At 37.0% G+C, this 18099-nt stretch overlaps 1 protein-coding gene across 2 annotated transcripts in view; it reads right to left on the bottom strand.

The window, feature by feature from the left end:
* The window catches only part of arhgef10la (Rho guanine nucleotide exchange factor (GEF) 10-like a), a 137372-nt gene that overhangs the window by 89276 nt on the left and 29997 nt on the right, over positions 1–18099 (bottom strand). For both annotated transcript variants that reach the window (XM_084101079.1, XM_084101078.1), the window contains 7 exons: positions 17908–18016; positions 16970–17073; positions 15102–15179; positions 12981–13160; positions 10805–10921; positions 9415–9507; positions 6712–6882 (listed from right to left, as the gene is read on the bottom strand). In XM_084101079.1, coding sequence (XP_083957205.1) covers positions 6712–6882; positions 9415–9507; positions 10805–10921; positions 12981–13160; positions 15102–15179; positions 16970–17073; positions 17908–18016 — 852 coding nt within the window. The remainder of the gene's footprint in view (positions 1–6711; positions 6883–9414; positions 9508–10804; positions 10922–12980; positions 13161–15101; positions 15180–16969; positions 17074–17907; positions 18017–18099) is intronic.

Genomic DNA, 18099 nt, shown 5'->3' with positions numbered 1-18099 from the left:
AAAGTTTAAGGTGCACTATGCAGGATTTTCAACAACAACAAAAAGTAGTTCTAGACTAAATGTGAGTATGCATTCACTCATCTCACTTGCACAAAAAAAAAAAAAAAAACAGATTCAGTAATTCAGAAACGCAATTATGAAACGCAAATTCAGAATTACGCAAACCTCCAATAATTAAATAACAAATAACAAATATACTTCATGTATTTAATCTCACTTTATTAAAGCAACACTAAGGAACTTTTCCTCTTCGGTCGCCCTACAAGTTGGAAGCGGAATTGTCCATTACCGCTGTCGTAAATAATTTTGCCGCCCGCAGCCTACTGTCGCACGCACACTCGCTGTTTATCTAGCACCGGCTTTGGAATGAACGATGTCCACTGACAAGGTAGAGTATGTTGCATGATTTCATGAAAGTATGATGTATTGCGACATCAGAAACGAAGGAAAACTAAATAATGACTATTGTAACGCTTGACGTAAAGCAAGTCAAATTTGTAGATTTCTTATGTCTCATTCGAACTACAGAAACGCGACCCGGTTTGGAAAACTTGCATGGTGTGGTTATAGCAGATATAGGGCTGCAAAGCGAATCCAGAAGTGCCTTTCACCCTGTTACGACTTGATGAACCACTGATACGATTTTGGAAACATTATTTTAAGGTAAAAAATGTTCCTTAGTGTTGCTTTAACCAATGTCTTTGCTGCTGACATTTGATGACCCAATTCAACCATACAAATAAGCAAAAATGACTTTAGATAAACATCAAATTTGTGTTTAATTTTTTTTATTGCTAAAAAAAACAAAGTGTCTTGGACTTTATTTTCCAGCATCCTATTATTGTGTTATCCAGAATAACAGCCCAGCTAAAAGGATTGTTTGAGATGTGGCCTCTGTTGTACAGGCATGGATTTGCACTTCTTTCAGCCTGAGGCTTATTAATTTCACTTTTGCCGTGAAAAGGCCTTTACATTTGCCAAAAAATGTACTTTTGTTTTGTTTTTATCAGAAAACAAACAATCAAGTCCAGCGCAGGTGAGAAAAAGAAATGCAAAAAATAACAACACATTACTTTCCATAAAAAGTTAGCACAATTAGTTACTTTTTTAAGGATTAATGCAATATTGTAATGCATTACTTTTAAAAGTAACTTTCCCCAACACTGGTTGCTTATGCCTTTTTGACTGCTCTGTAACTGTTATTATGACATGTAATTATTGTTTACAGCGAGCTAGACTGAAGCTGACTAAACTAATTCACAAATTACAGTCATCTAACTATAAGCTTAACCCTTCTTTCATTTGCACAAAAATGCTATTTATGCATGATAAACACAACATTTGAAAAAAAAAAATGTTTTGCAAAATAGCTCATTATTCATTCATTCATTAAAGTTTGAATGTAACTGAACTCCAGCAGAGTGCACCTTTAAAAAGATGAAAATTTTGTCATCATTTACTCACCCTTATACATTTCCAAACCTGTAGGACATTCTTGTAGGACATTCTTGAAAAATCTATTTTGAGATATGCTTCTTTTGTGTTCCAAATCTTTCTGATTTGGGCATGAGGTGAATAAATGATGACAGTATTGTCCTTTTTGGGTGAATTATCTCTTTAAAGTGTGCAATTTCTGCACCACTAACATCACAGAAACAGAACAGCAAAAATCTGCCACTGGTTGAAGAAACAGGTATATTTATCCTGAATGCATAACAAGAAGGGGAAGAAAAAATATTTTTGTGTAAGGAGACCATCCTCATCCTCATTACATCAGCAATAATATATAAGCGGCATCACAGCAGCGAAACACATTGTCCAGCGGCTCAAATAAATATTGCGTGTTGGTGTTTGATCAGTCAGGAGAGTAGTTTTATAAATAATGCATCTGCTTCTGTAGCCCGCATCACACAAAATGAGTTGCCGGATCCAAAGGGAATTGGCAACACCGCTTGGCCTTTGTTGAAATGCATTGAAAATTAGACCCTCAGTCAGTCAGAAGGCATGCTCCAGGCTCTGTGTTTTTATATAGTAAGAGCGCCCCCCAAAGGCTGACGAAGCAAACAGAATGTTGTCGGAAAGGACAGATATCCTTTTCAGAGACTTGAGATTGTGACTGAAATGGGTTGTAAGTTTGGATGTGTGTGTGTGTGTGTGTGTGTGTGTGTGTGTGTGTGTGTGTGTGTGTGTGTGTGTGTGTGTGTGTGTGTGTGTGTGTGTGTGTGTGTGTGTGTGTGTGTGTGTGTGTGTGTGTGTGTGAGAGAGAGAGAGAGAGGTGTATGTGATATGCTTGCTGAAGAGCGACAGGGAGACACTGCAGTCTTAGCCTGTGCACCATACTATATTTGCTGGCCTACTAACTCAGATAGTCTGAGACAGACTATGAATATTTCATTGCGTGTATATGGGGTAATGGAACTGACTGTTTCACATTGGAATGCAGCTGAAATCCCTGAAAAAAAAAAAAGGTAAGATTGGAGCCACTGCACAGTCGTGCACAAGCTCACAATACATACAGTAAAAGCAGTGTACAGTACATGGGACAGTACATTTTTCACTAAGCTAGCAATGCATTCTAGGATTTCAGAAGAAGAGTCCAAAAGAAGGATATAATGAGAGAGATGCAGACTAAAGAAGATAGTGAGATGAAAAGAGAGAGAGAGAGAGAGAGAGAGAGAGAGAGAGAGACCAATGACTGCAGCAGAGGGAGGCGTGACACACAGCGATATAGACAGATAAAGAGAGAAAGCAAAAGCAAGCGAACCAAACAAGAGATACTGAGAGCAACTTAGACTTTCCAATTAAGTGTCTCATTTACTCTCTAATCCCTCTTATTCAGAAACGCATTTGTTAAGATTTGCAGCAGCTGGCCTGTGATATGAGCATGGTAATGGAAGAGAAACACCCCTGCCATGTATTCAGACATCATTGCTCGCTGATGATTCCATGAAGAAAAATACAGGCCAGAGATAACAGAAGAGGTGAGTTGGTTATTTTCAGGGTCAGCTATAATGTCCAGTTACAGTACTTGGCAGCATGTTTAAAGGCTGACTGTCAGGAGATGGAAACCAACAGTGGCCTTGTGAGCATACAGTAAGATTAGATGTGTAATAACACGTTATTAAATTATATTCGGTATTCTTAGATTATTAGTTAAGCAAGGTCTACAATTGCTTTCACGATTTGTGACTCTAGAGCAGTGGTTCTCAACTTTTTTTGGGCCAGCGCCCCCTATCCATTATCCAGGTCCCTTACCACCACCACCAGCCCCCCACTCGGCACCGCTGCGGAGTAGCACAGTACCTGTCCTGCACAGTACCAAGACGACTGCAATTTTGTTTATTTACCACTAGAGTGCCAAAAGTTACGGACTGCTTTCATATATACTGTAATTAAAAAGCATGTCACTAAAATCCAAATAACAGATTTGATTTGACTGAACAGTGGGAATATTATTATCATAGTTTCCCAGAAAGTAAAAAAGTGTGAAGTAGAAATTGGCCTATACAGTGAGGAAAATAAGTATTTGAACACCCTGCTATTTTGCAAGTTCTCCCACTTGGAAATCATGGAGGGGTCTGAAATTGTCATCGTAGGTGCATGTCCACTGTGAGAGACATAATCTAAAAAAAAAAAATCCAGAAATCACAATATATGATTTTTTAATTATTTATTTGTATGATACAGCTGCAAATAAGTATTTGAACACCTGTCTATCAGCTAGAATTCTGACCCTCAAAGACCTGTTAGTCTGCCTTTAAAATGTCCACCTCCACTCCATTTATTATCCTAAATTAGATGCACCTGTTTGAGGTCGTTAGCTGCATAAAGACACCTGTCCACCCCATACAATCAGTAAGAATCCAACTACTAACATGGCCAAGACCAAAGAGCTGTCCAAAGACACTAGAGACAAAATTGTACACCTCTACAAGGCTGGAAAGGGCTACGGGGAAATTGCCAAGCAGCTTGGTGAAAAAAGGTCCACTGTTGGAGCAATCATTAGAAAATGGAATAAGCTAAACATGACAGTCAATCTCCCTCGGACTGGGGCTCCATGCAAGATCTCACCTCGTGGGGTCTCAATGATCCTAAGAAAGGTGAGAAATCAGCCCAGAACTACACGGGAGGAGCTGGTCAATGACCTGAAAAGAGCTGGGACCACCGTTTCCAAGGTTACTGTTGGTAATACACTAAGACGTCATGGTTTGAAATCATGCATGGCACGGAAGGTTCCCCTGCTTAAACCAGCACATGTCAAGGCCCGTCTTAAGTTTGCCAATGACCATTTGGATGATCCAGAGGAGTCATGGGAGAAAGTCATGTGGTCAGATGAGACCAAAATAGAACTTTTTGGTCATAATTCCACTAAACGTGTTTGGAGGAAGAAGAATGATGATGAGTACCATCCCAAGAACACCATCCCTACTGTGAAGCATGGGGGTGGTAGCATCATGCTTTGGGGGTGTTTTTCTGCACATGGGACAGGGCGACTGCACTGTATTAAGGAGAGGATGACCGGGGCCATGTATTGCGAGATTTTGGGGAACAACCTCCTTCCCTCAGTTAGAGCATTGAAGATGGGTCGAGGCTGGGTCTTCCAACATGACAATGACCCGAAGCACACAGCCAGGATAACCAAGGAGTGGCTCTGTAAGAAGCATATCAAGGTTCTGGCGTGGCCTAGCCAGTCTCCAGACCTAAACCTAATAGAGAATCTTTGGAGGGAGCTCAAACTCCGTGTTTCTCAGCGACAGCCCAGAAACCTGACTGATCTAGAGATCTAAGTGGGAGAACTTGCAAAATAGCAGGGTGTTCAAATACTTATTTTCCTCACTGTATATCAATGTTAACGAAATGCAACGGTTACAAATTTGACATTCAAAATTTAATTATGTGGCTTATCGCAAATAGCAGCCAATCAGCGAAGAGCAGCCAAAAAATGCAACAGTTACAAATTTGACATTCAAAATTTAATTAACAGCAGCTGTACTGCAAACAGCCAGTCAGCAAACAAGAAGCATTCTTATAAATTATTTTCAACGGAGAACATTAACAGGGAAAAAGCAGAATGATTTATTTGAACTTTCGAATTTGAACTTTCAAAATTTATTTGAAAATTAGTGTGAACCCTGTGCTTGATGTTTTTCTGCTAATTTCTTTACTGCTTACATTAACCTTACTTTCGAGAAAAAAAAATACAATCATGATTTTTCATGAAAACTTGTAGGCCTAAAATACCTTGGTATCAGCTCTTTTCATCAATGGTATAATTAATATAATTACAATTAATTTGGTTTGTCATGATTAATTTGTGTTCATAATCAGTAAAAAAAAAAAAAAAAAAAAAAAATCTAACAAGAATAAACACATATGAACAATTAAATTATTATTGTATTATTAATTATTTTTAACTATCTTGAAACTATCCAAGCAGCATTTCACGCTCAGATGTGATGGCGGAATTAATAAATTTGCTAAAATGTGATTACAGAATATATTTAAATAATCCATAACAATAATGTCTGACCAGTAAATTACTTTGTGAACAAAGAAAACATTTTGGCATTAGGCATTGGCATTAGAACTTTAATGCCTAAAAAATGTAAAAGTTTTACCTTATAAACAGAATTTAGTTTAATTAATTTTAAAATTCGGCACCGGAGTGAATGGGAACATGATTTATTGAAAATATATAAGTGGTTCAAAAGTCAATACTTTTTAATGGCAAAACCTAACTAAGCAAGACCTTGCAGTAATATTTGCAATGTTTAGCTTTGAAAATGTTTAGCAGGCTGTCGTGGCTGGACAAAAAAAAAAAAGAGGAATTTGTAGACTTCATTATTCAGATCATACCTGAGGTTCAGTTACATGATCACAATGTGAAGGGAACTCTAAATAACAAGATATTTATGTTAAATAATATAATAGACAAGCTAGTATTAACATTATTAATTGAAAACCTATCCCTTTCCTTTTCTCTCTTTCACACACACAAACACAGTCACACAAATTTCTCAGAACTTCTTTGGAGGCTCAGAATTAATTGTGGAAAATGCAGAACTGATCACCATATTTGTTCCTGTTATGGCAAAGCTGAATTTTCAGCAGCCATTACTCCAGTCAAATGATCCTTCAGAAATCCTTTATGCTGATTTGGTATCAAGAAACATTTCGTATTATTATTATTATTAATGTTCAAAACAGTTGTGCTGCTTAATATATTTTGGAAACTGTGATATGTTATTTTTTTCAGAATTATTTTATGAATAGAATGCCTTTAATGTCCTATGTGATCAATTTAATGCATTCTTGCTAAATAAAAGTATTAATTTCTTTCAGAAAGAAAAAAAACACATATGAAATATACATTTCACAATTTTTTTCAAAAAAAAAAAAGATATATATATATTGTTCAAAATTAAGACAAAAAGCATTGTGGCACTTTCTGGTTGTCAAATGCAAGGGGAACATGCCCATAGTTAATGTGATGAACCACATCTGTAGCTCTCTGCTAGGAGAGCTGTGTGAACATAATGACCTTGGGACCAGCTGGTGAAAAGTAATTGCAAAAATGTCTTAGAAAAGGGAAATCAGAATGAAACCATGAAATGGTTTTGGGATTAGGAATTATACTGTTGTGATTACATCAAGGCAACAGCATCCTGCTATAACAGCAGAGTAACTGTGCGCATGTGTGTGTTTTCTCACCTTGCTGAGAGAGCGGTCACTGACACAGCGAGCCAGCTGCTGCGTCTCAGTGATCTGATCAGCCACCCTTTTCTGCTCATTGAGTTTCTCAGCGAGGGTCTCCAACTCAGTCAGAGCCAATTGTAAGGGCAACCTGTCCACATGGCCAGTGGGAGTATTCTTCAACATGTCCTAAAGACAGAGAGAGAGAATGAATGAAACAGCAATAAGAGAGTGAGGATGGAAGAAAGACACCAAGTGAATAAGTAAAAGAAGCATAAATAATCATTTGAGGAAGCTAATGGCATAGCGTAATGACTGCACCTCTACCACAGACAACAGATTAGCCATTGTGATGTTGTATAGTACTATTAGCATTCATTTAAAGCTGCCAATACCTTTACTCCCACTCAACAGCAAGAAAAGAGGGTCAGAATAACAGTACATCTCATGTTTAGGAGACAAGCATGTTGCCAGCTCTCTGGGAATCATTACCACAGAGCTGTGCACTGAAACAACAATCATTCACAAGCTCTCTCTGAGAAAGAGTGGAGAGCGGATAGACAGTGGCGACATTTACACAAACATTTTTCTCGCTATTTTCATTCAAAAAATCTATTTTCATAGCATAAACTGCATATCAGCAGTCATTAAAATGGACAACTTTGAGTCAGATACAATTTAACTAGACAAAATGCCAGTATTGCATTCATAACACCCATGCTGTACAGTTAAAATGGAGATGTGATAAATGTAAAGGTAAATGAAAAATCTCTATAATGGAAATAATTATATTTTATTTCTACATATTATTTCTAGTCAATAAATCCTCAAATACTATACTGCAAAAAAGTTACTTTCTTAGTAATTTGTCTTGTATTTTTAGATTTTCAGTAACAATATCCTTAAAACAAGAAGAATTTACTCATAATGAGATTTTATAGACAATATAGTATCTTGATTTTAACGTTTTCTTTATTTTCACAGGGATTTTTATTTATTTTTTTAGTTTAGTTTGAAGCATAATTCATATGCACTTAGTATTCAGTACAAAATAGTGTCAGGTTTTATGTCACCAATGTCAAACACCACAGTTTTTTATTTATTTTTATTTACTACTTAAAAATTACTTAAAAGCACAAACGTCACTATTTTATGACACTTTTATGGTTTATTTTGACCCTTTTAAAGTAAGTTTAACATACCAGTCATACTGTATGGAAAATGGCAGATTAGACATTCTGCTTAACATCTCTTTTCATGTTTCAAATAAAATGTGTCCCTTTGTGGTTGATTTAGGCCACTAAAAATAGAAAGCAGATAAAAGAAAGCTCTCAGCCTGTCATCAGATCTTGTTCTGTTTAATGTGTGATTAAACACAGCTACTTTAAAGTCAGAGCATGGAAGAAAAAAAAAATTCGTATTCACATTCATAACTTATCAATCAAAATTCACAGATAATCGATGCCTACTGAGGTATGAAATGAAGTGCCACAGCTCCTCTCGCATGGGAAAGATCAGCACTGACTTCCTCGCTTGCTCCTTGTCCGTAGAAACGAACAAAAGTGAAGGAAGGACATGAGAGAAAGCAAAACGGTGGTGCAAACAGTTTGGCGATGGAAAATATGGAAATATGGTAAATTCATGACATATCACTGTCATCTGAGACCCGCTGGCTGAAGATATTTCTGAAATAGATCTAGATAATTATCTGACATTTTAGCATGCAAGTTGTGTGCGTGACAGATTGGATATTTAAAATGTTTTTTTTGTTTTGTTTTTTAAAATAAATTACAATATAATTTACTCAGCCGCATGTCTTCCAAACCCATTTGACTTTGGGACACAAGTGGAGAAATGTAGAAACATGCAATGACCGTTCATTTTTATATGCTGAAAACTACTGGGGAATAATTTGTCAAGTTTCAAAATGAATGAATGAATTCCATATGGCTTATATGGCTTCAGAATATTTGGAATATAGTGCACAAATCATTGACACTTTTGTGATGTTTCATTTTTGCACTATAGACCTTATGTAGCCCCGCCCCTTTTCACCGCTGCGCTCGTTGTCTTTTGACTTCCGGTCTGTATTTTCACAGCGATTCTGCGTGTTTATTAATGAATGGCTCGTTTTAAAATCTTCCCGGTCGACTGAGATTTGTTAAGTCATCTGCTTTAAACATTACAGCCCTCATGATAACTTTCGTTAACTTTACATTAAGTAAATCCACTTCAAAAGCTAATTACTCCTGGACAGCAGCGCCATAGAAATATACAGAGCGACCGCAAAAACGGAAGTTAAAAGACAATATTCTAAAGATGGCGGCACCCTTGTTTCTCTGGCGCATAAGGTCTATAGTACATGGAAAATAGTGACAAGTATATTATTTAAAAAAAAAATGATTTGGGGTTTCACAGAAGAACATTTTGGGGTAAACTACCTCTTTTATTCAAGCAAAGTTCATGCTTGTTTTTGGTTTATTCATGTTCTCTATATAAACATCAGACAATGGAGTCCATGGTACACACCCATTGCCAAGTCATGGCCGTGAGTCATGGGGAGAGTAAACTATTGAGACAACAGCCTTCCAGAAGAACTGGCATGGTCTTAGCCAGTCATTCACTTGCATGGCAACTAATTTCCAGTTACTTGAAGGAGCGTGTCCCCTCCAGTACTCTGAACAACGGCATTGTGTGAACAGTTTATGGATAAATACTGACCTGCAGGAGGAGTATGAACTGAGGAAAACGCTGAATAGGCTTCACCATCAGACCATAGAGGGTTATGCGGTCAATGCTGGATGCCTGCTTCTTCTGCAAAAATAAGAACAAATGCCCATTGAGAGAAAATCATAGAAAAAGAAAAGGGTAGTTAATGTGGAAGGTCATTTCCACATACAGAGCAGAAGAATCTTGACACTCAAGGGAGTCAGAGAGGTGGGTGGAGGTTAGCATTATACTATTGATTCTTTCGTGCCTGCTAGCAGACTGTGGCGGTCATTAGACTGCGCACTGTCAGAGAGTAGGTGTACTTGAGAGCCCTCCAGCAGGTTTCAAAGCAGGGATATTAGACTACGGTCAACTGTGTATTTGTCGAGTTCAGCTGCTTTTACAGATGTTAAAGTTTGCAGTCACAGTGAAAATTTGTTGTCATGACAACACCACACACATATTTTGTGTTTTATGTAACTTTAAAGAACAGATAACCTCTATCTCATATTTACAAGGGAGAATATTTTGACAACACTTGAGATATGATACATTCAGCATTAGAGTACAAGTGGCTTGCCTGAAATGATCCAAGCGAAAGATGTTTTCACTCTCAGACTAACCTTGAAGCTATTAAAATTAATGTCCAATGACTTCTCATATTTATAATTACTCTTTTTGACTAATTTTTCAGTTAAAATGTGGAAAAATCTTTGACAAAGGTCAAATTACTTGAGAAGCAACACTGCATTAGATTTTAAGACTTTTGGAGAATGAATTGTTAATTAAAAAACAAGGACTTTCTATACTGTTTAACTTTTTTATATGAAAAAAGCTGCCATTGCAGAAAGACAAAATAAAGTGAGTGTGATCCAAACATCACTGACATCCATTGACTTTCACAGTATCCGGGCACAAATTTTAAAAAACATATTTGTTATGTTCCGCAGAAGAAAGAATGGCCACACTTCACAATAAGCTTCATTAGTTAACCTTAGTTAACATGAACTAGGCTATAAGAATGAACAATACTTCTTCAGCATATTAATCTTAGTTAATATTAATTTCAACATTTACTAATACGTTATTAAAATCAAAGTTAACTACCATGCACAAACAATGAACAGCTGTATTTTTTATTAACTAACACTAACAAAGATGAATAAATACTGTAACAAATGTATTGCTCGTTGTTAGTTCATGTTAGTTAATACATTAACTAACGTTAACTAATGAACCTTATTGTAAAGTGTTATCGAAAAAAAAAACATACTTCCCAATATAATTTGTTGCCGTGCAAAAGGGAAAATTACAGGAAAGAAGTCAATGATCCATACAGCAGCACAGCTCAGCAATGGACAGAGGTGATTTAGGGCTATTGGCAGCAAATATCAGCTCTTACCTTGAGGAACTCCAGAAATGCTGGTTTAGACATGCAGGCTTTCTTAATGAGGGCCATGGCATTGGTGAAGTTATTGACGTAATCACTATATACATCCAGCACCATGGACTTCGAGAACTATGGGGAGTGCAGAGAGAAGATTGTTTAGATAAATCACATTTCACTTGGTTTTATGTTCATTTTCTGCATTGTTTCAGCATCTCTCAGTTCCTCCTTCTGAGCTGAGACTGCTCTTAAATTTTGCTGTTGTGGCGGGCAGGCCACTCTACAGGTGATTAAAGGGCAAAGAGATGGAAGTAAACAGAAATTTTAGTGTGGTATTTATGCAGTGCAGCAGCACTGTTTGCCATCTCAGGGACCTAAACATCTTTGACAGTCCATTACTGCCGGGTGTTTTAGAGCAGGCAAAATGGCAGCCATCCATTCGCTCTGCTTTGATTGAAGCTGAACAGACCTGCTGACAGCAGCAGTGCTCGCAGGACTTGGAGAGGACATTAACGAGCCACAAATAGACGTTAACCCCTGTCAAACTGTACCTTCCCTCTGGGGCCGCCAAGTACGGCAGGAAATGATACACATGGGTAAAGATGTTATTATCAACAAACACACATGCAGGGCAAATTCACTAAACAGTTGAAGCACTTTGCAGTGTGCAGTATTTCAGTGCAAAAACTATTAGCAATGTGCTATGAACAACTATTTAACTGAATTTTATTAATAAGAGATGTCTGTATACGTTTTCTGTTGATCATGGCAAAATAATGTCATAACCAAGCATGCACAGTGGATGAGTACAATTTCTGCATTTTAAAAAACCTATTTGGGTATTTTCTTTGTGCCATTACCTGATTTGCATAATAAATCTGGTGCTGAAACAACAAAGACAATGCATGCAAATAAATTATGCTATCTGCGTCTGCAGTTCAACCTTAGCAAATGTGCCACACAGTGTGTACATATGTACTCAATAACAGAAAAAAATTGTAAACTGATGCAATATGATGTGTGTCATGTGGCTTGTGGGTCTATTTTCTGCTTTTCAACCAGTGCAACTTCAGCTGTAAGTGTTCTCTCTATGGTACTGCTTTGTGCTCCAGGGACATTACAAAGACCAATAGTGCTATGCAATAAAAGCAGGTCAGAGGGGCCAAACGCACTCTTTTAACAGAAGAATAATGAGAGCAGCTTATGAATGCTGCCTGTGAGGAGGGTCACTACAGAAACCTCATTCATTAGTCCACTGGACACCCTGCAGCCCAATGGTGCCAGCATGCCTGCTTTGCTAAGAGACAGCCGTCCTCACTTACAGTAATTGGCTATGCTTTTTAAGTAAACTGAGCACTGTTAGTACCTGAAATACAGCTTGCCAGCAGAGAAGCAGAACAGCAGACAATGCTCAGTTTGCCACGGGTTGTTGCAGGCAAAGGAGAGATTTGAGGCAAGGATCTAGCAGTCTTTATTAAACAACTAAAAAGTTCTGGATTGGAGATCGATGACACCCGGATAACGGGAGTGGACTGGGGGGAGACTGCCGATCTTTGATGTTGTCCTCTTCCACTTCACCAATGGTAAAGGAGGATCCACTCTGCCACAGTACATACTATGTACTGGGCCAGAGTAAAGGTGGTTTCTCTAGCTTCAACAGGGAATCATCCAGCCCACTCCAGTGACTGACCTTGTGAGTGTCGTCGTTTCAGGACACCTGATAGCTTAACTCCAGGAACTCCTCTACATAATCTTCAAAAAAAAAAAGTAGCTGGTCCTCCAGGTATATGGTGGCTGCGGTTAGATACATTATGAGAGTCCGTTATTCTGTCTCGGGTTGTTCCAGGCAAAGGAGAGATTTGAGGCATGGATCTAAATTCAGCAGTCTTTACTAAAACTAAAAACTGTAGAACGTAGGAGAACAGGAAACACACAGGAGTAAAGCAAACCAACCTTACCATTGACAATATCGGTCAATGAACTGAACTATAAGCACACAGAGTACAAAACGAGGAATTAAACTAGAAACAGGTGAACGTAATTAACTGGAAACCAAATCAGTAACTTTGGAGACAAATGACATGGGTACTGACTCAGTGAATGAACTAAACTCAAAGACCACAGACAAAACGTGACAGTGTTCAAAAGTTTAGTTTAGAAGTCAATCATTTTCAAGCGTTTTCGTACTCACTGAAGCAACAAACAGGTCCCCAATCTTTTCACAAGAGTCCCATTCGGCCACCCGAGATGCCAGGGCAATCTGGAACATGGAGTGGCACTGCATGATCTCCCACAGACGGAAAAAAATGGGCCGGATCTTCCTGACACTGAGGATCCGAGGCTCGGCCTCCATCAGAGGTCGCTGGTATTCCTAAAGGATCATGGGAAATGGAGACATTTCTTATGTATGTTATTACTAAAACATTTTTATATTTATACAGGAGGAATAATTCATTTACAGCTCTGACTTGCTTCACCTTGACAAGGGAGGGAGATTAAAAATGTGCTGAATTAATCTTAATAGTGAGGTGAAAAAAAAAGTCTCACTATGCATTATCCATTTCATTCATTTGCATACAAGATTCAAAATGTCCAATTTGCGTATATGAATATATCTTTTAAATAATGCATGTATGTTTGACAGAGGTGGGAACAACCAAATCAAGTCAGTAACTCACATCAAGCAAGTCCAGTCAAGTCCTATTTATTTTTCCCTTAGAAATTATTAACTTTAATTATACATGTAAAATAATAATAAATAATAATTTCTTATAATACTCATTTATAATTATTATAATAACAATAACGCTATAAGAAGAAAAATGTTGAAGGTAAAATCACTTGAAGGTGAATGCATCAGTCTTGCTTAACTTTGCTTTTATTTTTTCTATGATTTATCACCTGACAGTGACAGAAATTAACTTTCCCATTAAAATATATGCATCATCTTAGAGGTGGCATAAATGCATTTATACTGCAATTACAACTGCATAAAACATATTATGAGATTAAACTTCTCTCACATTTTATAAAGACCTAAAATGACAAAGAAGAAAAAACAACAAAGGTTTACATCACAGACAGTGGGTTTGTAAAAGTTAACACAATTTAAATTTTGGGGTGAACTACCTGTTAATTCTCCCATTGAAATTGGCTTCGACTGTCTTGCCACATTATCAAATTCAAATTGTGCTCTGCTAAATGTTTGATAGGTTTGATTTCCTTAAATTGCAAAACAAGCTAGTGATGTCTATAGATAAACTCCAAGACTTAATCTTTAAAAACAAAGACACTTTGCTAGTTAGACTGTGGACACAATAGATTTTTCATGGCTGCTTTCTTTCCTATCCTGGAGTCTCCAGCGCTAATGAATTATCGACAAAGAGAAATAAGACAAAGGATGAGGCAATGGGACTATTTATTTTTCTAAAGATGTGTCTGACTGCCCACAACAGCCGTACTAAACTTAATTATGCAGACCCCCATCCCCCTGCTTTTGGGCAACTTTACCTGATCTAACCACCCTAGACCATGTCTAGCATGCTATTAAGAGAGCAGGAATTGTAAAATACACCCGACAGAGCTTTGATTTGACAACAAAGCTTGGAGATAGACCCTGAATGACTAGATTTCATAGAGCGTAAACCTGTCATTGATCAGTGATTCAATTTTATACTCTGCCTGTGCCTTCAAAGGAGTGTGATAACAAATGCTTTTCTCTCCTCCACTAGCTGAGATCAGAATTATGTGTAATGAAACTTCACACTGCGAAAACCCACCAGACCTGCATGCTTCCATTTAAAGGAATGTGAACACAAATTCAGTATTAAAGACAATGTATAGAGTTATCTTTTGTTTGAAGGCTTTGAATAGCTGGACTTTCACATCAAGATGGAGCCTTGACATTATTTGTAACCCTTCCAAAGACTTTTGTTGTGCAATCATAAGAGTTATTTAACCATTTTAAGATAAAAGCAGCAACATTTAATGTTTTAAATGTATGCTAAACAAGCATTTTCAGAAACACTTAACATGGCAATAACATTTAGCATTTAACTACTTTTCTGCATTTATTTGAGTATGAATTTATTTGACGTATCAAAGCACTGAGTTTCAGTTTGATCTTAGTACGCTGAAAATAAAAAGACACCCAAGACCTACCAAAGTTCTCAAAACTTTCTGTTATGTGAAAACATTTTGTCACACTACTGAATCTATCAAAAGTGTCTTTTTTTTCTTACTTCCTTTTTTATTTCACCAACACAGCTGTTCTTGGAACAGATGCAATGGCATGTGAAATCATCCATTTTACCTGTAGGATCCGTTTAAGAGAGTCCAGGTAACTCCTCTCACTCTGCACAATGGAGCTCAAAATGTGGCGTCGGACAATCTGTGGATGAGATGAAAAACATTCATAGTAAGTAGGACACCAGAGAAATCAAATATTATTTATATTTGAAATAGAAATATTTTGTAACACTATAAATGTGTTTGAGTGCATCACTTTTGATCATTATGATGTGCACTTGCTGAATAAAACTGTAGTGTATATTTATATAATTACACATCAGTGTATTTTTAATACAATATTTATATTTATTAAAACAATAAATATACCAGGTCTCTAACTGCGACTAAATGGTTGCATTTTGCAAACTTATTTCCTGCCGGTGCAACTACTTTTTGTTAGAGGTCATCCTGGTGCCACTTAAAATTTGTTAAATTGATAAACGCTGCCATTTCTGTTGCATATGAGAAACATTAAACAGAAAACGCTGCAAAAGCAGAACGAAACAGCGCTACCCATTTGAACCAGAATATTTAGATTTTACCCCATAAAAATGAGGGTGTTATAATTTTTACAGATTTCTTATTATTAAAATAAATTAATTTACATCCACGTCTCAAGCTACAACTACTGTCAACTCAAATTACTGTCATATGTGCAGTTTCAAGAAACAAAATATGTAATTATAATAATGAATTATTTTGGTGATACATAATGTGGGCGATATGACCATATGACCTTATATCACGATATGAGTTATTTTATTTCACGAGAATGATATTTATCACAGTATAATTATTTTTGCTTAAAATAAAGTTATGATATAATAAAAAATATACCACTGAAATTCCATAAATGTCATCACCAATTTCAAAAAACTAATACCAGCCTAACATAATTTGTTTTTAAAAAGCTCACTGAAGACATGTTAAGTCAGTGAAAAAAATCTGAACATAGGGCCTCATTCATGAAACGTATGTAAATATATGAGTAAATTCTGTACAGTATGTTAATGAATTCCAATCATTCGTAAATAAGGGCGTGCATGCACGCTTATTCAAAATTAGCATAGTCTTCGCCTACGAATGACAACTACGTAAATTACATGTCCAGGAATGCTGTGGAATCTTCTGGACTACCTTCTCAGGTTTGGCTCCAGTATTTTGTATGAATGCAAATGAGACTAACTGGCCATATGCCTAAAATGTTCAATTAATGTGTGTCCGCCAAAGCATTTATAGCCAGCTAAAAAAATAACAGACGCTCTTCTGAAAACAGCCAGCGTGTCAACGATAGAGAGCACCCTGCAGAAGCCGAACAGTTGATGGGCCCTACTGACTTCCATAGTATTTTTTTCCCATACTATGTAAGTCAATGGGGTCCATCAACTGTTTAGTTACCCATATTTTTCAAATATCTTCTTTGGTGTTCAGCAGATATAGGTTTGCAACAACTAGAGAGTGAGTAAATGATGACAGAATTTCTATCCCTACTATCCCTTTAAATGCAGTTGTCACTCCTGAAACTTTACAGTGTGTATGTGGCCTATATATATCTTAAAGCTGTACTATGGAAGATTTCTTGGTTAAAAATGAGCGGAATTCCATTTTTTTGAGTGACTAAATAAAAAGTAAGTCTACAATGTTGATTTAAATTTGGACGAGATGAGAGTTCTCTAAAGTAGGACAACAGAGAAATTAAAGTTCAATGCATTATGGTTACAATGGCATAGCTGTATGAATTTGAAAAGAAAACTTGATTTTTGTTGAGAAAATATTGATGGACATTTTACTACCAAAATGAGTTCCCTCAAATGTGTATACCACATATACATACTACGTACATACTCAATTTAAAATATTTTTTATAGAAACAAATAAATATACATGCACCTGTTGGCTGCTAAGTCCATCTGGCATTGGTCCCAGTTGTGCAGGTGGGTGTTTTGCCTCTGATACCATTACATCCAGATACCCTGTATCATCCTCAGTGTCATCTGTCAGGATACACACACAAAAAAAAAACATTCAAACATATTATATATCCCTGCGAAGCTAAGAATACAAATTCACCTATTATTTAAACTCAGAAGAAATGCTCAAACAGAAAAAAAGAACATTCAAACTTAGTAAGGAACAGGGTGTTCTAAGCCACATCCAAGCATTCTTTCACTCGACGGTTACAAAAGAAAACCATCCTGCATTCAATGTTGCACCTTTTCACAAAGGCTTAAAATCTTCACACAAGTTTTTGCAGGCTCTCTAAATGATAAAAGAAATTATAACAGAACCTCCAAATCAAATGTTTAGCACTATACGCAGTGTGGTATGTCGTTTAAAGTGGTGTTTCACTAGGCATCACACCAGTCTCCACTTCCAAATAGTAATTTTCCCATTGTGCAGAAGGGCATTATGGGGACCAATCCCAGCCAATTTTCCTGTGCATCAAATGCCCTCATCAGCTCATATGCCTACCATTTTATATTAAAGACCCAGTCTGATTTATAATACTTTCCTGCTTCATGACAAATATTTCACATCGTCGTGTTTTTCAGGCTCTACCTCCAGGAGACAATTCTCTACTTAAAAGCAGAATATAAGAAAGCATTCCATCAACCTTTTCTATCGCATCTGACTCTGTGGCTATCAGATCATATGCCATCTCTAAAGAGGTCGAACTTAATTCAATGAACAGACCTGTTTCTTTGAGGGAGAAAAAATGCATTAGAAATGTATAATTGCCTCTTTCCTGAATGGGATTCTATCAAAGGAAAAGTGGACAGGATGAGTGCTTGAAAGAAGATAAATTCTCAAAAATATTCTTAGATTACCTGAGTGGTCCTTTTTATGTAGGAATGAAACTCTCCTCATCACAGCGATTTTAGTCTTCTCCAGGCCATCTTTCGTTCCGCTACGTGCCGCCCGCATCAGCTGATGGACCTGCAAAGGGACCAGAGGGGAACAGAAAATCACAGGCAGTCCAGCTGGCGTTTCTCTATAACCAGTGACGTTGTACACCCTTA

The sequence above is a fragment of the Abramis brama genome (genome assembly GCF_963993115.1).
Source record: "Abramis brama genome assembly, chromosome: 23".
In the NCBI taxonomy this organism is placed as follows: domain Eukaryota; kingdom Metazoa; phylum Chordata; class Actinopteri; order Cypriniformes; family Leuciscidae; genus Abramis; species Abramis brama.
The sequence above is the reverse complement of the archived record's forward strand: the minus strand, read 5'-3'. Positions and strand labels throughout refer to the sequence as shown.